General features: G+C 44.1%; 1 protein-coding gene across 1 annotated transcript; it reads right to left on the reverse strand.

Annotated features, from left to right (window-relative positions):
- Positions 1-12446: 12446 nt before the first annotated feature.
- LOC139285719 (SPRY domain-containing SOCS box protein 4-like) lies at positions 12447-24211 on the reverse strand. Its single transcript, XM_070906356.1, has 2 exons — positions 23503-24211; positions 12447-12699 (listed from the first exon to the last, which is right to left on the reverse strand). Exons 1-2 carry the CDS (start codon positions 24209-24211, stop codon positions 12572-12574), a joined length of 837 nt encoding a protein of 278 aa, XP_070762457.1. The 3' UTR covers positions 12447-12571.
- Positions 24212-24648: the final 437 nt, after the last annotated feature.

Raw genomic sequence — 24648 nt, forward strand, 5'->3', positions numbered from 1 at the left:
TCACCACGTCAACTATGCATGGTGATGATCAGTGTGGTTTCCAGATGTTTAATGTAGGTTTAACACTTTTTCTTTGACAATTCTTTACTTGTTGTTGTTACACATCAGCCAAAACACGCTCTCGTGAACATCAACGCCATAGCATGCAAATGTCACACAGCATTACTTTTATGTCCATAATCTCCTAAAGTACACTTTTTTTTTGTCATTTTTTTGTCAATAGTCTATTCTGTAAGTAGCTAGCTAATGCTGCCAAGCCACTGACTGAATAAAACGTACCTTTTCCTGCTTTTTCTCAGTTGGATTACGAGGCCGCACAGAGGCTGCAGCTGCACTTTGCCTGCAAGGAACCTTTCCAACCTCTTGCCTTTGAATGAAATGCAGCATTAATGAAGGAAATGACGGTCTAGTTAAGGGGTGATGTCACATTACATACGTCCCACCTCATTAGCAGCACCTTGGGGCCTCCGAATTGTGAAGTTGCCTGGTGCGACTTTAAGACAGAGGCGAGTGCGTTCGGCAGTGTCACGTTCGACGTGATCAGAAAACCCAGGGGAAGGTTTCTTCACCTCGAAGTGAACGGGCATTAATCTCTGGCTGTGGCCATCCTGACGCTTACTAGTCTGTAATGTTTGATAGCAAAGAATCCACAATCACACGTGTAGTGGCTGGTCGTACAGCCCGCCCCAGATGAATCTGAGGGTTTAGGGTCACAAAGGGGTTTGAGTTTCCTCCTCTGACGGCCGTCCTGTGGGTGTAGCTGGGAGAACCTACTGTATGTGTATACTGTAGCTCTATGTTCATGTAAAGATCTCATATGTTGTTTAAGAGTTTTCCTCATCTACTGTGACACCTAGTCTTGTGACGTCACCTCCCTCCTTGCACCCCCCCCCCCCACCCCGTTGTCCCTCCTGGAACCTTTGGTGGATTTTGCATCGGCCCGAGCCCTAATGTTGTCCTGACGTTTGTTTTAGAAGAGGAGGACGGTGAAATTAACATGGAAACCTTGTATAATGTGTAGAAGTAAAAAAATCTTCTTTTTTTAGTTTTCTCTCTTTTTTTTTTCTTCTCTGGACTCTTTGGTCTGCTTTCCTTTGAAATGGTCACTACAGCACTTTCTGTAAATTGGCCAATAAAAACTTGTTTTGGAATCTAGCTGTGGGTCTCTTTTTGTGTGTTTGCGGGTGGTCGTGTGTGTGTTTCTGCTGTTTTTATTCATTATTCATGTAGCTAATATTAATCTTTAATCTATTGTCTGATTATGGAAACTACAATCAGTGTGTGTCCAATCTGATTCCAGGTATTTATGCAGAAATCACAGTTATGTTTTGCACATAACAAGTTAAAATCTCTTTTTGTGAGAATATTATGCACAAATATTGCCTTAAAGTTAAGTTTATAGAGTCATTTGGAAACACTGATGCTCTGTTTTTACACACAGTATTTGATCTAACTCAAAGCTGCAGGCAATTTTTTGAAAATTTCTCTAAGGACATTCATTTAATTAAATTCAATCATCCATCCACTCTCTAAACTACTCCTCCTCGTCAGGGGAAGGTGCAGCACTGATCCCCACTGGATTACCTTTTATTCTTTTATAAAAGACTCTGTATCAAATAGGCCGTGCGAGCAAACATGAAATCTTAATAGTGTGCTTATTCTTCCTCTGCCCTTCTGTACAGAAGTCCTACAGCGCTGTTTCCATCATGTTTGGTTGTGTCTACAGTTATATGACCAGTCATGATTCCACTCTGCTGTATAAAAGACGTGTACACTATCAGGCTGTGGGTGGCTATTGTTATATTACTGTTATTGCTATTATTTATAAGGTAAATCCATGGAGACGCAGCAGGGGGGGGCCCCTTTGCACAGTGAAAGTGCTGGTTAGACCTGAAAATGGATATTTCACTGGAAATCAAGGAAAGGAGTTTGCTTTGTCGAGTCCGCTCGATTGTATAATTTAAAGGCGAAGCTGCAGGCCGAGGTGAGTGAAGACACACTGCAGACACGTCGTAGCTTGAGTCTTGCTGCTCCGTGTATTCGTAGCATAAAGACCAAGCCTGCACGATTGTTGATGTGATTAAACTTTTGTCAAACAGCAGCTTTGGTTTGTGGCCTTTTTGAACAGTTCAATGAGCAGTATGGAGCCAAGCGCTGATCTTCAGGACCTCGTGCTCTCCGTGGTGCTGAAGTGCTGCTCGGCACCACAGACAGCGACACTGTGAAATAATAACAGAGCACTGGAATAGTTTGGGTCGTGGTTTTCTTCCAGTCCATTTGTTCTGCGGCGCCTGTTCCAGATTAGAGGGTTCACGTCTCTAGTGAGCTTTGTCTCCGGGTCGTTTCTTATTTCTGCTACTGGTGTGATAAAAAAACATACATACAAGTTGGTGGATATTTGTGAATTTCCTGTAAAATGAATACACATGTAGAATCAACACAACTGTCACAATAAGTAAATCACTTATTGATTTTATCAGCTTTGTGCAGCCAGCAGCTCAATATAATAATATAATATATAATGATATTGCTTTACTTCCACTACTCTGATACTCGACCCGGGTATACCGAGGACACATAACACCAAAAACTTTTGCATGTAATGTTCGGTGACGTTTTAGATCACAGCCCACATGTTAATGTGTAATTATTCAGTGCATAGGGGCATCAATAAAAGACTTACCTATATGTGAGTACAAGACAATAAGGGGTTAACGTCTAGTATTTCTTTATTCACTGAGTGCCTATTTAATAATTGCAGGGTACAGTGGTGTTATTAAGAGCAGATTACATATATTATTAATGTGTGACTTTAAAATGCTAAATGTTTTTTTTTCCCAAAAATGTAATTGTTTTGTTGTTGTTTGTTTTGGGGTTCATTTCCAACGTGTACTGCCTTGTGGAAGACAACTGTTCAGAGTACAGTTTATTATACGTTATTAACACACTACATGCCCAAACGGTATATCTGTTTCAAATGTGAAGTATGTGGATTGACTGTTTTATGCTTAAAGTAATCAGAATTGTTGTGTCTTTGTGCCATCTTTAATTAATTAATTAATAAATCTTTAAATGATGTTTTGTCAGTAGCCCAACAAAGTTTGTTTGTTTTTACAAACCATTTCTTCATTATTCTAAATTCTACATTTAATGGAAATATCTACTTCACATGTATGTTTTTTAACTTAAGTTAATGTTGAATGTATTTTTGTGTATTCTGTAGTTTACAAGTACTTCTAGTCATTTCTGCACAGTAAAATACTCGTTGCATCTTTACTGGAGTCCATGATCAATAGAATGTCTCCATCTAGTGGACATTGACTGCGACAGCGATACCTGCCGTCACTGCACAGCTGGGGATAAATTCTGTTCATGTTTCTCAGTCACACCTCAGCTCCCTGAGTCCTGCTCTGAGGCTTTTCACACTTTTTGTCACGACACACGAGTTATTAATGATCTAATTTATGATTTAAGCTTTGAGCCAATTAGGGATTAGCATAACTTTTGAGAACCTAGCACTACTAATAAAACCCCACCAGCCTTTCTGAAATCACTGCAAATGATGACCCGAGAGGCTGGCTGCTTGCAAAAACCGGCGGCAACGCACCAACTCAATCTAAAAGAACTCAAATATTCACGAAAAACTTTTTACTTTCCTGGGTAGAGAGTAGAGCGGGGGACGCCCCGGGCTCTGTCGCCTTCACTCTCGACTCACAAATAAAAATAGACTTTAGATTCTGGGGAATAAAAGCCTTCACTCCGTCAAACTGCTCCGGTGTACTGCAGCATAAGTATGAATATATGTAATTATCCACTCATTTCATTATCATTTCAATTCCTTATCCATTTTACACAGTCCTAAAGACAGGCAAGCCACACGGGGGGGTGATGTTGCCTCCCTCTTGTCATTGTTGCTTGGATGATGGGAGTCGAGGTTGTGACATCCCGTCAATCACAGAAGGACCTCGCAGGTGGAAGCAGCAGTATATAAATAATGAAGTCCAACTTGCCTGAAACAGAAATATGCATTATTTATTGTGTTCCTTTACACTCCCAAGGCCATGAGAATGCTTTAATTGTGACATTGACTGAAAGCAACGGGGATGAAAGAGCAACAAATGCAACTGAGGGAATGTGAGGATTTAGAAAAAGCCAAACCTCACGCCAATTTATTTGGAAAAAGAGGAGCATGAGATGTGAGCATGGAAGCAAAGACAAAAGCGAACCAGAGATGGAAGCGGAGCTGCTTTCCCACAGCAAAAATACAACCAGCTGTGTGATATTTGAAAGTACTAGCAGATGGTCACACAGTGGAGGCTGGTGTGCAAAGGATTTGGAAAGTTCAACCAGTGAGCCCGTTCACGCTGGAGAGCCTGAAGCCAACGCAGCAAAGCGTGGCCTTTAAGCCTGCCAGTGCCCCGAAGCGTGATACCAACGCCGAGCGGAGAGGACAGTTTCACTGGTTTAGATTATTATCAGCATCTGACTAGAAAGTGAAGTAAAAGTGATGCGTGTGCACTTCCAAGCCACAGAAAGACGGCTCACATGTCAAAGAGACAGGCGGAGACTCACCTTCAGGCTGTGGACGGACTGCAGACGAGGAAAACATATTTTCTGCAAGCACATACATTATATTTTGTAGGGAAATTATTATCACGCAAAGCCATTATATACACAGAATAATAACCTCTCTGTAGAACTTGGTGAACACACGTTACGGAGAGTCTTCATCTACAGTCAACGGGGTTTTTTAACCAGTACAAAGGTCATTATCTCACTCACCAAATATGCTTCCTAAGAAAAAACAGGAGGACAAGAGGAATCTATTCCGAACACTTTGGGAAAACACCATCATATTTGGCTTTGGACGGACATGAACCAACACCTCACAGGAAACAACAAGTAAATACCCAGCAGCTTACTATAAACCTCCTAAAGATCCTGATTTATTGCCAAGACCTTTCCAACCCACCTACAGGGCGGGCTGGTGAAACTCTCACTACATTAGAGGGCAGATGAGGTGATACTGACTGAAGTAGTTTAAGATGAGCCTGAAGGTTCATTCTTGACCTTGGAATCGCCGGTTGACTCAGGGTCCTCTCACTCGCTTGTTCTGGAGCTTTCAGCCACATCACTGCCTGCGACGCTATCAGAGCAGAGAGAGTGAACTGGCCGCAAAACCAAAACTACGAGCTACAAGACGCTAAAATCCTCTGAGGGGAAGTGAAGAGCTGGGTCAACACGGATGACAAGTCCGAGTGGCGCTCACAGTCTTGGGAAGTTTTAACGTCTACATTGCAAACTCAATTTGCTGACTTCTTCTTCTTCTTCAGCAGAATATTCACAGCTTTCAAACACACTGAGTCCCTTTCATAATCACTTCATAAACAAACCCTCCCACTGACGTGGGATTACACAACTGTCAAACAATTACAGCTCCTCACACTCCAGTGCTCAGCGAGCGACGCCCCACTTCACTGTCAAGGACACGCTAATCCAGGTTGTTCTAAATATGAGGCCACCGTGAGGGAAGCGTCTGGAAAATGAGATTCCCGCTCGAAGAAAACATGAAACAGCTGCGTGTGTGTGAATGTTTACAGCCGGTTCATTTAAAGGGGAACACCGCCGACTCTGCACTTTAAAGTCAGCTCACTGTTGTGTCATGAATAACCCTGATGATGTCAGGAGGGTCTAATAAAAAGATGCTATTGGTTGCATCATGGGAAATGTAGGGTGCAGAGTTTTTATAGATTACCAGGGACTGGAGGTCTTGGCCTCGGCCGCTTCAATTAGTAAACTAATCAATTAGTGAGTCGACAGAAAATGAAATAAACAGAAATCTGGTAATTAATTAATCATAAAAGTCATTTGCGGATTAATTAAAGTCTGTCTTTTTGACGCAACCCACTGAATCCCAACAATACTGAATCACTGGAATGATTTAAAATAAAAAATGGATTCCCTTTCTCTCTCACACACAGTGTAAATGTATGTGTTGTAGTAACTGCAGACGGCCAAAAGGTGGCAGCAGAAATCCAGCAAATACTGAATCCTTGACCAGGCTCCAGTCAAGGCCACATGTGTGGTCGTTTTTTAGATGCAGATAGAGGTGCAGGGAGGTGCAGGGAGGTGCATTAGCATGGAGCTCCCGTTGTGTTGCTCAATCACGTACGCCAAAACCAAAACCGACTTGCACAACCGCTGTCGTTGCATTGAAACAGACAGAGACATATTGTTCTTTTTACTGCAAGAAAGCCTTCGCAAGCAGGATAACAGTGCTAAAGGTCACGAACGCCACATACCTGCCCGTTATTGGCTGGTTGTGTATTTACATAATGTGAAGTGGGCACAACGCTGAGGCAGCAGAACAGGCCAGTGGGCACAGATGACATTGTACACTGCACGCTGACGTCACGCAGCCGGTGTGCGTACACATGGAGGATTTAGAAAAATAAACTTTTGGCAGAGAGTCAGTGACAACAGTGGCTGCTGTGTGTGTGCAACTGTGACGAGATGATGAGGTCATCCTGTCAGCCGAGAGGTTTGCTGAAACTGCCACTGTGCACACACACACACACACACTCACACAAATAGGGTTAGAAATGCACGAATTTCAGACACAGATGAGAGTCAGTTGTGTTGCCTACAGGCTGTGGCCAGTAATTAACCTGCGTGTGTGGGCGTGTTATCACTAATTTTAGATGCACCCTTGCAGTAAGGTGTTGTTTGTTTTTGCCTAATAGGCAGCGGGTGACATTTGAAAAGGTTGAGATAGCAGGCGGGAGGTCCTACTGGAAATATTATACACGATGAGAACTTCATACCGGCTTGTTTTACTTCTCACTTACACCTTTTATTTAAAATGTAAAGAAAAAAAAAGAGAGAAAAAGTGACACTCCTCTGGCAACGTCCCTACTTTTGCTCAACGGAAAAAAATACATTGGAGGATGTACAGAGGGAGACGCTGGTGGTACAGGGGAGACAGAAAAAAAGATGAAAGATGGATAAGAAAAGGCACCGTACTGTTATTATTGGGCCTCACACCGAGTTCCCCTACTGTGAGTGTATGTGTGCGGCGGTGAGATAAGAGTATGACTCATGCATACCCTCACATAGACTCTAAAGGTACCCAGGAACGCTCAAAACTAGCGCTGCTGAAATTAGAATCGGTGTTCTGACCATTTATATGCTCATTAAGCAGCTGTTTACAAAAATAAAAAGCCCTCAAGATGAGGTCTTTGCCTGTGAACGTTTTATTTTGGTACCTCTGAAGCTTTCTTCCATATATCGAGCAGTGAAAAGTGTCTGTCGTTATCTCCACTCAGATGTTGAGAAAAGTACAGAGTGCAGCTGAAAATAGCCCGTCTTTCTTCTCTTGTTCCACCACCACCTTCTTGTCGTTCTCTTTCCACCTTTTTTCCCCCGTTTTCACTCTCTGCCGCCCTGCAGCTCCCGTCCTCCCGCGCCCCGGCTGGCTCTCATCTTATTCACCCTCCCCAACTTTTCCAAGCATCTTTTGTTCGTTTACTTCTCCTCCAGTTATCAGCAGCGTGTTCCAGCCGGGGGAACGCGGTGTTCAGGTAGCATTTAAAGAGTGTTTTGAGTCTGACAGCTGACTTCAGAGCTGCCGTCACCGAGGCTGAGCGGCTGCCACACATGTTGAATCTCATGCTGCAGCGATTAGTAGATTAGTGCAGTGGTTCCCAAACCTTTTTCTTAAGGGATCCCTATTTTACCAATGTATACACACTGATGACCCCCACCCACAGAAAAAATAAAATATATTTATGTATATTTCATTATATTGGTGACCCATGAGGTTGGGAACCACTGGATTAATAGATCTGATCAAAAGAGGTTTTAATAAGCGATGGGGGACATTTGTTGGTTCCATCTTTTTGAGTGTGAGGATTTGATGCTTTTCTCTTTTACGTCGTTGTAAATCGATCGTCTTTGGGTTTTGGACTGTTCCTCATCACCTCATCCGCCCTGGTTGTGTCAAGTGCAAGTACATATTAATGAGAACTCGTTGGTCCTCGTTGGTCATGAACTTCATTACAGGAAGAATTTAGGAAGGAGGGGGCTTAACTGATTGTAGGTGATCTTAGAGACTTCACAGTGGAGCGAGATTAGGAGTCCGCAGCCGCACTGTGAGCCTGTACTGAGGCACGGAGGTGCTTTGAGCTAAAAGTCTTTCTATCAGCAAGCTAACATGCTCACAGTGACATTACTGCCTTCATGATGGCAGGCTTTTCTCCCGCCTTCAGAGCAGGTAAGCACTTCGTACTTGTTTGTTTCAAGCACAACCCGGCCTTCAGTCTCCCCTTAAATATGACTCTATATAGCATGCTGGTCCTGGATCAGGGCTGTTTCTCATCCTGCCAAATTTAAGCCTCTCATTTTCTGGCCTTTCTGTTCAGTCTTCACCTTAATAACCTTGAAGATTGAGTGACCTGTGAAGGAAGCTAAAAGGAATGAATCAACCCTTCTCTTGCAATGTGTGTCCTCACTTGCAGCCAGGAAGGAGATCACCGTGATGGCACAAGTTTCACTCTGTTGAAACATCAAATATTCCCAGTGAACTTCAAAAGTTCACTTTCAGTTTCTTCCTAAAGTCTCTGTGAACATTGTCCTTCACTGTCCTGCTACCACAGCCCAGCTGAGAGAAGACTGCGTTGATAAAAACGCCGACACATTTATCTTCAGTGACCACAGGGAGGGTTTAGCCCTGGGTCTCGCCTCTCAGGCTACATACAGGCTTGCCCTGCCTTATTGGGTTAGGATATATTTTAATTTACGGTTAATATTGTATTAAAAAGACACTAGAACAGTCAAAGATAAGACAGTAAAGCACAGAGCTCTTTGTAGTAAAGACGCAAATACAACATTATCTACCAGAAAGTATCAGATATCTATTAAGGAAACTAAAGACGGTTTTAAGTAGGGTCGCGTAGTATTTGTTATACTATTATTATGGAACACTCAACCAATAAAATAACTTCTGAAACCAAACCTACGGCCTCGGGAGATTGGATAGCTTTCTGTCAGAGTATAATCTTTATAAAAATGATTATTATTCGTAAAATACTTAAATTTCAGCCACGTCATGTTCGGTCTTAAAGATGAATCTACGACCCAAAAGTCGAGCAGAGCAGAACGCAAAATGAGTCTTTGATGTTGGTGCTGAAAACAGATCGAACATAAATGCGGTATAGTCGCATCCTTATCTGTGACTCTGTACAAATTCCTCAAGTAGGTCAAAGAAACATCCTTTGCTTTGAGGAATTCTGTCCTCTGAAGATATCGCCATGTGTGATCTGGAGGACAGAACCACGAGCGAGGAGAAATGTAAGCTTTGACATGACTTACCAAGCAAAGTAGGCGAAGGATTTTGCCTCCATAAATTATGGATCTCTGCCCGTCTCCGTAGCAGACAGCCGGCCTCCAACCATCCATCTCTTCTTCAGCTCACGCTGCCACTCTCCATATATGCATATGTATAACATGTATAACATGAGGGGGGGGGGATGAGGAAGGCTAGAGAAGAGCAGTGTGATGGACTCTCCTCACAGCGGAAACACCTCCAGTCAAAGCAGGTGAGGCAGAAGATAAATCTCTATGATGGAAAATACGCTTTAGAGAAAGGAAAACGGGGATGGGAGGATTTAAATAGCCCGAGCAGAGCAAGCGTAAAAAAGGGAGACAGCAGAGAAAGTTGGCAGAATGTGGCGGAGGAGAGGAGGCAGAGGGAAGAAAAAAAAAAGACAGCGAGATGAATTGTAGTGAAGCCTCACTGTCAGGAGCTAAATATGGATCCAGCAAAGCCAAGTCACTTTTAACCAGATCAAAACAAGTCATCAGCTTTAACTTTCAGGCTTGTTCAATAATCCTTTAAAAGGCCTGAACCCTGCATTATTGAACAGCAGTATATGCTGACTGACGCATGCTGCAGCTGGGGATCAATTGCAGACTGGAGCTTAAAGCGGTTCAGTATCTTCCATCTTTTTTTTTTTTATTCGTGTTTATTTTGATGTCAAAGCGTTAATGAACACTGTGTGTTCCGCCCGTTATCATCATCATCATCATCATTTGTGTTGTTATTATTAAAGCATTAAATGTCCGTGTCCATCAGCTGTCCTGCGTTAGTGCTGGTCATCTCTCTCTCCCTCTTTAAAAGCAGAGGGCGAGATGTCAACACAGGCGGCTCTCTGCTGCACAACATTAATGGATCTTCTGTTGGTAGCGGCGGGGAAAGCCACGCCAAGCTGAACTTTGATCGCACAGCGGTTGTTCTGTGTTCAAAGCCTGCCGTGGGATGGGGAATCCAGATTAGAGCCAACTCATCTAAACTCGACACCAAAACCAGCATCCGGAGGCTTTTTCTACCACAGTAGCATCCATTAAAAAGGTGTTCGCATCAGTAAAATAAGCTCCGCCCACTTAGTTACTGTTGCTAAGCTCTCCGTTTACAACGAGAACGTCTGCAGATGTATTTTTGAAACAAGTGTCAGTTTCCAGCTGAGAGCTGAAACGACAACCGTCCTTAACAGATTACATCAGCTGTAGCTGGCTAACATAAGCTAATGCTAAAACTTAAAATGTACACGTCACATGATATCATGCTAAAAGACAGAGGCTGAAGCTGCATGTCTCATCTCACCAGCTGATGATCCATGTTGAACACGTGGAAATAAACAACGTGATTGCACGGCAGAGCTGGTTTAGTTCTTGTAAAATGTATTTGTTCTAAGAAACACAGACTTGGACAGGAAACACATTGGTTTGAGCTTGGATTTAATATTCGGATTTTCAAACAGTATGTTTCACTTTTACAACAGAAAAGGAGGATGAGGAATAAACTGACAGTGTTACAGATGAATCACTATCTGAAGCTCCCACAGAGTGTACGTTCCGGTCCTGAACAGGTATGTTATGACGCAACCTGTAACCCCACATCATCACATAGTTAGCCTCTTGCCTTTGGATAATAACGCTAGGCTTCTACTGCAGGTATTATGCTAGCTAGGTGGGATTGCTAATGTTTGCAGCTTACATAGAGCACATAATCATAGTACAGCCGGATCCTTTCCTTACACGATTGCTGTTGTGTTTTTGGTTTTCCAAAGATAATTCAATTGTATTTATACAGCCCCAAATCAAGACAGAAGGTATCTCAGGGCACCTTTCATGTAGAGCAGGACTAGACCATCAAGAAAAAGACACCACCCGCCCTCTGATCGGAGCCCCATACACTTCAACAGGTGGAGAAATTCAAGGCGTCACAGGCCTGCCATGACTAGATACGGTTGCTAAGCTACTATTGGACAATCACTGCTCAGGGGCGGGGTTTAATGAAAGGTCAAGTAAGATAGGCCAAATCTGAGTATCATCAATTCCTTGAGGAGACGTTCGGATCAAAGAGCACAGAAAGCGAGGCAGTGCGAGTGTAGCTGAGTTTATTCTTATTCACATTTAAAAGATTCTCATGGCAGCACATTCTTCCACCTACACCTGCGAGACATCCTGTCCCGCAGACAAATCTCAAAATCAAAAGAACCTTAAAAAAAAAAAAAAGAAATCATCACATGACCACCATTTTCAAAAGTAAATCAGGGATAAAAATCCACAAGGGTAAGACGGTGGAAGAAAAAGATAGAAAAGCAGCATTTAAAACTTGGGGGGATGGAGGGGGGGGGTACCATGTGCTTTTTTTTTTTGTCTCAGAGGAGGCACATTAGCAGTCGAAGACACAGCCTCACCTTCAGGTCGATCTCGATCAGCGTTACAGGAGCCGGCGAACAGACATGATGGGGGCTTTAATCAAACTGGAGCGAGCGACGAAGACACAGAGGAAGAGAGAGAGGAGCTCAAACCTGACTGGAGTTGTGTTGTTTAGCCTGTAGGTGGTAACTGCCTGCTTGTCAGCGAGTTGTCTTCTTTCAACAGACAGTTAGGACTTTGTTTCTGTACACTCCTGACACACACACACACACACACTGTGTACACATTAACAAAAATAGAGCTGTGTGTGGACCCTCTCCCTCTCTCTCCCGTGGCTTGGAGGGAACGCTGTGTTGTTGGGAATATAAATATAAATACCAACATGTTTCCGGGGAGGCTTCCAGAGTCTGTGCAGAACAGATGCCGGGGTAAACTGTCACCCAAAACCACCACATTTAAGGCCTTTCAAATCTGAGGACATGTCGTTTGATTAGCAGGAAACCGGATTGCAATATTCTCTTTTAATCTCTCACTCCCTTCATTTCATTCATCAGCTCCTCTAGTCATCAGTCCGGGAGAAAGACAGCAGTCAGCAACAAGAACCAAAAAAAAAAGAAGAAGCTGAAAACAAAAGATAAAATCATCAGAAATGGAAAACCCCCAACTGTTGTAAACAAAACCCCTTGCAGCGCCGTCGTCACCACCTGTTCGTAGTCGGTGTCGTCGTCGTCGTCGTCCGCATCCTCAGCAGATGTCTGATGGTTAGGATTACGTTCAGTTTGGAGGCTGGTTGCTATAAGAACAAATGGGCCTCAGTTTCCCATCTGTGTGTGTGTGTGTGCGTGCGTGGTCACTGGTACTGGAGGTAGTTCTTGAGAGTCTGCGGCAGCGGGAGTGTGTCGATGTGATGGATGCGCTCTCTACCCAGAGCCAGTCGAGCTACTCGTCTGCACAGGTCCATGAGGGGGAGGGGCTCCGCTGTGAGGGACAGGAGAGAGGAGAGACATGGTGAGGGTCCTAACAGCGAGCACAAGCAGACCCTTTCGTTTGTTTACACTTCGAGCTGATTTATACACCCGAGTGTGGTGTTGTGGTACCAGTCCTCCTATAAAAGCCTGGAACGTGTGACACTGCTGCCTTCATCCATCTCTTATGTTATGGGGTTTTTGTCATTCAGACAAAAAGGTGTCTTCTGTGTTAATGCTCTTTGCGGCTATATTCAGACCTGACTGCACATTTATGGAAAGAGCAATAACTCGTGTGATATTTGGCTCCAGAGACAGCAGGTATCCCTGCTGGAAAACGGCTTAGAATTAACAATTTAACAACGTGAAAGAAGCCTTTTTTTACAACTACGGTTCTCACAGTGAGTCCACGAATACATTTTCTCATCATCAACTACATCACTTATTGTTTAGGTAGAGAATTCTGCTGCCTGTACTTATAAAGCCAGTCCGGACCACACGTGAAGCGTGTTGCTGGATATTCATTTATTCATCCATGCAGTGGGCATGACAGAAGATTAAGAATCAGGAGGGAGACAACTGGTCTGATTATTACTGAGGTTGTGTGACAGATCTGTTTCTGTTTTCTTTTTCAAAAGGGGAAACTGATCAGTCAGTTCTAGCTGGTCTGTATTTTCTCCGACATATTTCTGGTGACAGAGGCGTTGACCGACGGTGAGGACGAAGAAATGTCTCTCATCTTCGCCGATGCTGGACTGAGTTTCTGAAGAGATAAATGAAGACGTAACTCACTAAACTATAGATGCGTCAGTTCAAATCCTGCATCAGTCACTGGTACACACAATGAAGCCAACTTCCTATTTACTCAAAGAAAGATTACAAAGCAGGTTGCCTCCATTTGTATTTATGTCCTTGAAGACTGGTACACTGGTTACCCCGACACTCGTATACTGCTTTTACAGGACCGTCAGGGTCATCGCATGCTTTGCTTCATTTGTGCATTTACTATTTAGAGACTATTTGCCAGAGTCTGCAACATTTTAAGATTTAGTAATGATGGAAGACATTTTGACACGTCAGAGGAGGGAAAGCACTCGTGTAAATAATAACATGAATGATGGATGAATTCCATTTAGCTGCTTTGGTTTCAGGATCCTGGCGTTGTGCACGCTGACTCGCTGTCATGGCTTAGTAACACTCGTGAAAAAAAAGCCTATAAAACACCCTGTTGTACGTCAACAAAAGTCAGACTCATCATACAGTTCAACAGTCGATGACTCGAGTCATCAGTGCAGAAGACCCGAGTCGACTCTTTAAGCGATGTACGACCGACAGCACCGCCATCAGCCCGGCAGCAGAGACACCCAGAGTTGTGCAAGGACTTTATAGCTGAACTATTACCAAGACACACACTGTTTTCACATCCCAGATAATGAACAAAAGCATTAAAACAGGTAAAGCATGAGACTGGCAGAATAAAAACTGCGCCACCTACTGGACAGATGTGTTGACATGGACGGATAACGCTGGTTGTTCTTTTGCTAATTGTGAATGACCTCGTAAACAAAATGTGGTTGAAATTCATTTTTTCAGCTCCGGACGTTTGTTAATAACAAGCCAAAAGAGAAGCAGCAGCTAATGTTTTATTATTAACCGTATCAAAATATTTACACAGACATGTCATCACTATTGTCAATATATGCCAGTAGAAGATGGCAACTTTCCTCCCACTAATTTTGGATGCAAGTGATGTCTATGTATTTCAGACAGAGACAGACTCTTAACTGCTGCCTCTTTACGGATGTCAAGCTGCTCCACCTGGACGCACCATCTGGTTGGGCTGAATTCCTGCTGTTCCGAGTTCACTTACACACCGTGTGAAGGACACGGGCGGGGGCATTTACACTTGCATACAAGCATAATACACACACACGCTAGCTGACGGGCTCGAGACTGAAGAGAAAAGTTTGTGGTAGTTTCCTTGAACTGGCCTGACCTGCGTGATCGGACCGTATTACAGACAGATATTCAAAAGACGGCACGCTTGTAGCCTCCACGCTGCGATTAACTGATGGAGCAGACGTTTCGACAATAAGCTCTTGTTCTGGGCAAAGACCCTGAAACAGTGGTATCAATAAACGATAGCATCAAGGGTGTGATTTTGAATGCGTGCTCAGTCTGCAGTCGGCTCCTTGGCACTGCATGATTTTTTTTTTTTTTTAGGTTGTCCATATTTTGTGCAATAAAAACACATTTGCTGCTGCAGATGAAGGGGCTGCTTAAAAACACACACATCTTACATTATAAACACACACACACACACACACAGATCCAAACAAGCCTCCTCTGTGACTGATTGAGCCGTTTCTCTCCGCAGTCTATTAAAAGTACACCACGTTACCACAGACTGAGGCCCCCTACCAACAAATAAGAAGCGAATACGTGACGTCTAGTCTGAAGCGTGTTCATGGAACCGGAGCAGACTGAGCCTGTCAAGAGACCTCGGGCATTCCTCCGGGCATGGACTGCTGCCCCGGTGGCCACATGGCCACATGGCGGTGAACGCAGCTAAAAAGGCAACAGGAGCTTGCCTGAAGTGAGGATTAGACAAGAATCAAATAAACATCGACTCAGCTTACATCAAGGTCCTAATTAAAAGCACATCGGCACAAAAATCTTCACTTAACGTCTCAGTTAGAATCAATGATGATGAACTTTGTAATGTTACATCGGTTTAGAAAATCCCCATGCTTTGCTCTGTGCTGCATTTAACGGTGAACTTGTGCAGGAATTCCTCTGCCGCGGTTTGGCGAGTGACCTTTGAAACAGCAGCGAGGGGAAATAATGAAATCCACCAGTGAACAGCAGCTGACAGGGTGTAAAGAAATGGAGTGCAGCTATCTCAATTTATTCGACTGCCATGTGCTTAATGAAAAGCCTTTGTAGCAGCACCTTGGGGACAAGTGGCAGAGTGTGGATTCATCTGCCACCACATCAACATGGTAAGTGCCCAAATCAGGTGGACACGCTGAAGGAACTCGGGCTGAATATAGACAATGCGCGGTGGCGTGTGTGATGACACTGTACTGCTGATAATTCTTCACAGTAGCTAGAAAGATACTTGGCAGGACAATCGCATCACTCCAACATCGTGTTATCCTCTGTCTGCAAAGGCAAGTCCATGATTTAGCGCATCAGCTTACAAGATTAGGAACTAAGACTCCTACAACTGAGTAGTGCAATCACGTCTCCATTCGCCCGGCACCTTGTGACCGTCTGAACTCTGATCACACACTCTTGGTCCACGTGGAGCCTCTGTGGAATGAACGACCCAGAAATGGATTTACTTTCCGTTGGGGCCCCCAACAGCCCCCATCAATCAGTCTACCCTAACCAGCACGGCCCCAGCACGCATATAGGTAGTTTCCATAGTAACCGGCTCCTCATACCACCACTGTGTGATGTCAATGTACTGGGAGTGTATAGTCACAGATGCACCATGTATTACATGCACTGTACATGCCCAGATTGTACTTTTATTGTTGTACACTGCAAAATAAATAGCCTCATCACAAGAGGACAGCTGCACATTCCACCAAATCACATTAAAAAACAACACTACTACTCGAGTTGGACTGGGATTCATTGGCAAAACGGTGCACGAAAATCTCAGTATACTAATTGTACTTTTAACCTATCATGAAGTGTGTTAGCATTTGTGGAAAGTACTTTCTTCATGTGTGATGTGAGCACATTTACTGTACATTTATGTAATCCAGAAGCCACATAATCCTTGTTTTCTCCTCCAGTGTTGCACCTCTCAAGTTACTCTACCTGCCCGGATCATCAAATCCAAGAAAAACTGTTTCATTAGAAGTCAAAAATAAAACCTGACTGGTTGATGCTACCACAGACGGTAGCATTACTCTCCGACAGTGCTCTCCTGAGGGAGGTGAAGACGTGATGATGCTACAAACTGAAAACCAGCCAATCCCTGTTGGCACAAGCTGGTCTCCATAGTAAGGGTTGCCTGGGCCGACGAGTGGTCCTGTCAGACGGTGATGAGCACAGACAGGAAGTGCACACTGTCCATCAACTGCTAGAACTGACTAACAACACAGCTTAGTGGTTTAAGTCGTGGTTAACTAGTTCTGCTTGAATGAGAACATAACGTGCTGACTGGCTCATATCACCGTTATACATAACAATTACAAAGCCAGTCAGACATGTTTCTCCGTGAAACGGCATCATTCATTAAGTTCATATAGACCTGAGGGGTATTATTTCTTTCAGAAGGGAGCTCCAACACTAACTTAACATGTATAATTTCATAATATTTACAGCATATGTTCTTCGATGAACATTGAAACCAGCTGTGTGTGTGCATATTTGAAGCAGCCTGCATGCCATCTTTCACACATAAAAACCCTGAATGACTTTTAAACTAAAGCAGAATGAACAGGCGGGTTTAATAACTAATCCCTGCTAACAAGCTGGAAGCATTTCAGTTAACCCGCGGTGAACAGTGGAGCTCTTTGCTCATTCTTCATCTTTCCTCCTTCCCTCCGGTCCGTCATGTAAATGTCCAACTCTGCAATCTCCCTTTCCTCTCAAGCACTCTTTTGTAATGGGAGAGACTAGTTTCTGACAGATTTACGGCACACTAAAGAGGAGATGGAGTGTGGGAAAGTGTGGTTAAGGACACCCGATGCAGGCGTGTCGAGAACAAAGTGGAGGAAGGACGGGGTGGGGGGGTAAATTTAGGGACTGCTGCCTCAGTCTGCCCTCACTGAGGTGAGATGGCCAATACACGACCAGTGATAGTTCCCCCCCAGTTTCCTCCATTCTTCCGCCTGCAGCCCAATAAATGTGTGCGGGTGTGTGTGCACGGCATATACATGAGCTCACCGTGAGCGACAACACGACCCAGTTACATCCTACTTAGAAACACAGGGTAAGACAGGTCCATCTTTTTGTGTTCCACTTCACTGTTCATTTAAATCCACCCTCTTCATTACCAGAGATGTACCTAGGTAACACACTCCCAGCCATGCTTATCTAATAGATTAGCATAAAACTGTTGGGGCTGTCTGACCTAGTTTTAAGATGACGGGTGTATACGTCTTACATATGCAGCCCTTAAGGTGCGGACACATCTCCAGTCCTACAGGTCAAAGGGGGGGGGGGAGGAATATATTTAGGGGTGGACAGAATTAGATCAATGACGTACGAGATAAAAAAGAAAATTGGAGCAGAACAGTGAGGTGAGTAGCAGGGAGGACGCAACAAAGGAAACCGTCACTCTACACCTGATTGGAAAAGCAGGTGTCCAAATTGAATCGTCCACTCAGGAGCGGAAACAAATTGCTCAGTGAACCAGCGGTTCCTTCCGCTGACGATATCGGGCTTCCTATTACCTCGCACCGCCATGCTACCGAGTCCCAGTCAGAAGCATGGACTGCCGTCAATTTGGTCTCTGCTCCTCATGCTGCTCTCTCACTCTGCCCAGGAAATAGAAGCTCAGCAGACATGATTATAATGAGGAGCACTGTAACACACACACACACACACACACACACACACACACACACACACACACACACACACACACACACACACACACACACACACACACACACACACACACACACACACACACACACACACACACACACACACACACACACACACACACACACACACACACACGAGTACACACAGTAGCTGTGACAATGACGACATTTCTCCATGGAGAGATCTCCTTGAAGAAACTAGCATTTATTATTCATTTTACAGTATGAAATTTACCAACAGTCAAATTCTTTCAATTTCTGTGTTCACGTAAAACAAATATTTAAAATTCACTGCTTCCCCACAGTTTTATTCTTGTTTTCCCAAACTGAATAATACTCAACTACATTTTTGCCCCCCCAAGCTGTTTATTTTGTGCTATGATGGTGAACGCACAGCCACTGTAGTTTGGCTACATTTGGTGTGTTGTTAGAAAAGACAACTTTAAGATTTCTGTTCATGGAGTAGTTTTGAACTTGAAGTGAGGAGAAAACAAGCCAGGAGAGCTTTGGGTTACACAGTAACCGAATACTAAGAAGACTAAATTCCACAATAGGCTGGAAAAACCTGTCAGGAAAAGGTTCAACAGGTTTAGATTTAGACAGACGGAGTGGCGGCCCTGATTGATAACAAGTGTAACGTCACATTTTTATCTACAACTCTTATCTGGGAACAAAATGCTTATAAAAACAGGATTTTCATGCTAGTTTGCAAATCTATGTCGCTTTTTATGACCATTTCAACTCGTGTAAAGTATCTTTGAGTACCCTGAAAAGAGCTCTATAAATAAAATGTATAATCATGTTTTTAACGTCCTGAAGCATCCTACAATCTGGGGTCCTGTTCTTCAAACGGCTGGATAACTGAGTTAGCTTAATGTCATTACAGATGATTTGACAACAGCCTGGATATTTCTGACCTTTAAAGATGGGTTGATATGAATTTATAAGAGAACATGTATCAGAAACTTTTAGTTGAAGTTGTGTCTTTTTGCATATAGGACCCCAAACCTATTCTATTATTTTTAATAATTACACTAACAGATTGTAATAGCTTCTAACTAGCATGTTCTCATCTAGAATCCTAATTACGTCAACAGTTTTTATCATACCTCTAAGAAAAGGAATCGTTTTTGGTCTTGGTCACGATGCAGCTAACTGAATAAACCATCTACAACGGCTTCGAAGGAACTGACAAATCCAGACATGTTTCAAATCAAACGATCAAATCACGCCAACTCCCTTATCCACAAACAAAGTCCGATCAAAGTGTATCTGCATCTTAGTCACCAACGTAGAATAAACGTGATCTACCACTGCATCAAGTCATTTTTAACAAGCCAAACACCCACTGGCTGATTTTGAATCCACGGTAGCCTTCTGTAGAGCAGTGTAGAGGTTCAACCTTAATTTATTCAAGGTCTAAAGTCAGGTTACAGCTCGCGTCTGTGCTGTGAATATTGTTCAGAGCTCTGAACTGCATACGGACAGAAGAAAGACAAACCATTTGCATAGGGCACGCCCTTGGCCAACAAACTAGCGTGCAAGCTGCCTGGTCAACAATTAACCACCCACCTATTCACCAACAAGTCAGCTTAACCGTTTCCACAGCAACCTGCCACCACAATTGGGTGTGTAAACGCTGAAAGGAAGGATTAGTGTCGAAAACGATGAAGAGGGGGGGAAAAAGGATAGCAGGAGGGAGGAGATGAAACACAATCAGAGTGGGAGTCAAATATGGTTCATCTGCAAAAGGGGAGGGCAAGCATGTCAGTAGAGCGCGTGAAACGCTTCCTCGTCTCTGGTCTGACTCGTTCTGATGTAAATGAGCATCAGCTTGTTGACATTAGGCTGGCCAGGCCACTGTGGTGTCGTGACGCTCGTTGCGGTGGAGAGAAAAAGATGGCTTTCCAAGAATAGGAGGAGGAGGACGGCACGATCGCAAGAACCCATTGTTTTGTACTTAAGAGACGTTAGCGAGCCAGAGGTATAAAAAAACGATAAAAATCATGTCTCGGTAGGGTTGGCTTTCAAGTGTCTCTGGGACCGAGGGCCAAAAGGACTAAAGTGTTCACTGAAATGCAGGAAGGATGATAAAACTGCATTAATGCGGGGTATTAAGGGACAATACTGACAGGAGAGAAAAGTATAGGGATACTTATCTCTTCTTGCTTCCCAGGGAGTAAGAGATGGAGAATAAGAGAGACTAAGCAGGAGGGAGAACGTGAACGCACTACGAGACAAGTGAAAGACCAAGAACCCAGAAAGTGAACAAAAAGAGAATCCTCTTTGAGTTGCTGTAGGATGATGCACAAAAGCAAGATCTGGGAATAGGGGAGCACTGCTGTTTCCAAGCAAACTTATTGATGTTTCTGTTCTTTGCTATATTACAACATAAAGATGTGCCTTATGCCCGATATGATACACTGATCTCTCATGTGCATTACGTCAGAACATAAGCTCTTTGAACATTCACGCCTTCCAAACTCAACCGATATCATTCACCTAGACAGACATGAATGTATGAGTAAAGAGAATATGAATACCACGCTGACTAATGTCTCAGTAGTCTATCATCTTTGACGTCTTCAATGACGCAAAAGGAAAAGAAACAAACGAAAACAAGTGATTGATGCGAGCTCGGGCTCATAAGTTAGCACCATTAGCCGTTTCCATTAGCAAACTCCGTTTTGCTCCACGCTTCATTAGCCTGCCGAGAAACAGACTGATCAAACTACTCCTGCACTTCTCAGGCTTCGATTAGCTCACGAGAACAACTATTAATGCTGCATCGAAATTCTACAGGGAACCAAGAGGATAAGAAAAATATGATATATATATTATACACACACACACTGCAGAGCCTTTTTACACTTTGTATTAACATGCAGTTCAGCTGATCCGATCCTAGTGTCAGAAAGAAGAAAGCGTGTATGTGGTCTGGTTTACATGTCTCATGTACTTTAAGCAAAAGTGTGGGTTGGAGAGCTCTTTCTAACCACCTGCTGTAAAACCAAGTAAACCCAATATTCACTGACATTTCAGCATCAGTTTAGTCTGCCAACTCATGAGGAAAATGTGACTTTTGTTCAAGTGCGTTCACCGGTGACACATTTCCTTCAACCCTACTAGGGCAGGTAGCACACAGCAGCTCTATACAGTCCTATATGAATCTGCGCTGGAGCCCCAAAACCAAAACAATGAGCCTGAGGGGAGGATGTTGTCAGGGTCATCAGCAGTACTAGCTATCCTACCTGATTAAGGGTCATTTAATTCAGTGTTAATACAAAAAAATACTGCTTAATGCAATTTTAAACTAATGAAAGACCACTTCCGTGTTTAAATATTGGTGCTGGCAAGATCTCACACTGAAACCAAAACAGCGATAACATGTCTTTTGTACTGTTCATTGTTTGCATGAAGCATGAATATGGGCCACTCTACATCATGTGCACGTAAGCTACTTAACACATACACACACACCTAACCCGACATTTCCCACTATGCAAGGCCAGACGCTGAGCTCAGAGGCACACTGGGACATCGTCCAGGATTCCTCCTCTACTGGCTGCTGTCCGGCAACACACACACACACACACATGCGGCTCGCAGCCACGGACATGGTGTCCATGCCTCACTGTCTGCAACGCCCCCAGCCCGGTTTGGGTCTTTGTGCAACATGCAGGCTGCAGCAGGAGGGAGGACTGGGGGCTATTACACAATCTGAGGGGCAGACTTGGTTGAGGCGACTCTACTAGTTGGAACGATGACATTTAGCAGCAGCAGCAGAGAGAAGCGTTGACAAAGACGAGCTGACACAGAGACTGATCTTCATGGTGACTTCAGGTCAGTGGTGAAACAGATATCGCCATTATGTCAGAGTTGGATACCATTTTCTTGTTTTGCTCCCGAGAGTGTGTGAAAGTTTGAGGAAAATCTGTCTGAAGACTTGAGTGCTAAAAAGCGATAGAGAGGAGCAGACTAGAAATAGTACACAGAGAGCGTGTTTAAGCTGCTTCCTATTGGTAAACAAAGCAGCAGTCCCTCTCATTGTGGGCTTTTTATAGATCAGTGCAGACTGAAATGTGCTCTGTATATCCATCCCCCATGTTCTCTGAAGAAGAAATGACAAATCTGCAAGTAAAGCCTTCCCAGTCTTGCCTTAAACCTTAAATCCTGTACATTTCTACAGAGCCAAGACCAGGTGCAAGTATTTGGAAATGAGTCACACCAGTACTGCTAACTGCGGACTTAGTTTTTAAAACTCTAAAAATCCCCCATATGTCACAAATAATACGCAGTAAAGATATCATTTCAGCCATACGAAGGATTGCATGTCTTCTCCAGAAGGTTAGGACTTTAGTGACTCAGCGGCCTGATTCAGACTCCTCTCTCTCTCTCTCTCTCTGTCGATCTTCAAAACAATAGCACTTTGTCATACAACCAGACACACACATAACTGGCCACAGCCCATAACTGATTACTGAACATGCATCATCGTCCTACCCTGGGTTGTCACTGGACTCCCACGTTGTTCCAGTCTCACCCTGGGCCTTTACAGCCTTGATGAGCAGGTCTAAATATAACCCTCTCTGAAGTTTCATACACAAACAAAACATATCTGCTCTGTAAAAAAAAAAAAAAAATGACCTACCACATCCACCTCTCTGAGGTTTGGCGGTGATGCAAACAGCTGTACTAAAAACAGGCTAGTCTTCATATTTGGACGATGGAGGGCTGTGAGTTATTGGCATTTGATGTAATAGAAGTTATTAGTTACATATAAAACTCAAACCTGTGTGTGCACGTTTGCTACAGATCAAGTTGAATTAGGTATGAACACACAGAGCAGTGCATGAGCATATCTTTAAAAAAGCTGCATGACAGGTTCTAATAATGAGGCAGTATGCTGAATCTTAACAGCGATCAGGCTGAAGAAGGAGAATACGTTGACATCAAACACATACGGCTGTCACATGCCCGACACTCGCAGGCTGAGGTGCACAGGCACAGCAGAGTACACTAAAGAAAGGATCGGATTTTGATCAGCTTTACTTGAGCAGAGCACATCCGATCCATTAAAAACCTGCCCGGATCAGCCCACATACCGATCCCTGAAGACAAGTTCACTTTTACACACTTCCCTCAAAATTTGACTGCCATTAAAACAGCCTTATGAACTCAAGAGAATTAAAGAGAGTAAAACACGAAAACGTGTGTGTGTGTGTGTGTGTTGTGCCACTTACGATCTAGTCCGTTGATGTAGCGAATAGATACTTCACAGTGCCCCCACACAGCACTGACGATGGGATACAGTCTCTTGCCTTTCAGCCCTCTGAAAGCTACTCCCAGATACTGTCCATCTACCATGAAGCTCAGCGTCCCCTCGTCCATATCTAGTATCACTGTCAGAGAGTCTGGGAGCACAAATGACTCGTCTGGCTCCAGGAAACAAGGGTATGTGGGTGCCGACGTAGAAATGGGCCGGTTCTTTCCATCATGGTAGAGTCGGTTCCGACCCAGGTCCCAGCCCCAGGACTCAGAGTCCGAGCCCACCAGGGCTGTGTAGCCCACCGAGTGTAAAGGTGCTTCAGCGGTGGCCGCACCCACGACGGCGTGGGTGCCTCTTTGTCTGGCCGGCCAGTGAATCCTCCAGACGTGGAGGCCCCTGGTGTAGCCCACCTTCCCACGGATACAGTCTGTGCTCTGTGCCACTGGATGTCGGTGAAACGTCAGCTTGTCGTCCTCCTTCACGAAGACATTGAGTGACCGGTCATCTGGGTTCCAGGCGTGGCGGAGCTGGGTCTCAGGGCTGGCCGACGGCATGTCCAGCAGTAAGTCCAGCCTGGGGGGCCGACAGAAATCTGGGCCCCGCAGTTCTCGGCGCACTGGCCGATATGAGGGCTCCCCGCGTACATCCACTGATTTGATACTGCCAGAGATCTTCTGGCCCATGGCTGGGTGGGTCCAAGGGAGGAAGGGACAGAGGGGAGGGAAATGGATGGACCGAGGGTGGTAATGAGGGGGCGGAAGGTCCTGACGTTACCTCATGGGCGCAACGACAACACAGTGGGTCCTGGGTGGAAAGGTGCTGTTGGGAGTCACGCGCCGTTTTCAGCCAGGGGGAACCACACCCCTGAAACACACACCAAGAAAACATTATGCATCTAATGTCCAGTCGTAACTCAGGACACAGCAACAGGTATCAATGTCAGAAGGTACTCCAGTATAAAAAGGTATTTTGTCTACAACGTTCACGATGATGGCCAGAATCCTTCAGAATATTATGCACTCGATTCAAAAAGGATTATACTTCACTCCGAGCTTTAGAGCTCGATGATTACTATTTACTATTTTTTCAAGCAAAAGTTCCAAACATTTGATGGTTCCCA

This window comes from Enoplosus armatus, chromosome 5 (genome assembly GCF_043641665.1).
Source record: "Enoplosus armatus isolate fEnoArm2 chromosome 5, fEnoArm2.hap1, whole genome shotgun sequence".
NCBI lineage: Eukaryota > Metazoa > Chordata > Actinopteri > Centrarchiformes > Enoplosidae > Enoplosus > Enoplosus armatus.

What these genes read in the sequence shown, in the direction of transcription:
- LOC139285719 (XM_070906356.1), bottom strand. Translation starts at nt 24,211, where the DNA reads ATGGGCCAGAAGATCTCTGGCAGTATCAAATCAGTGGATGTACGCGGG. An exon ending in CTACATCAACGGACTAGATC is followed by an intron (nt 12,700 to 23,502) that starts GTAAGTGGCACA and finishes TGTCCCTCACAG; the next exon opens with CGGAGCCCCTCCCCCTCATG.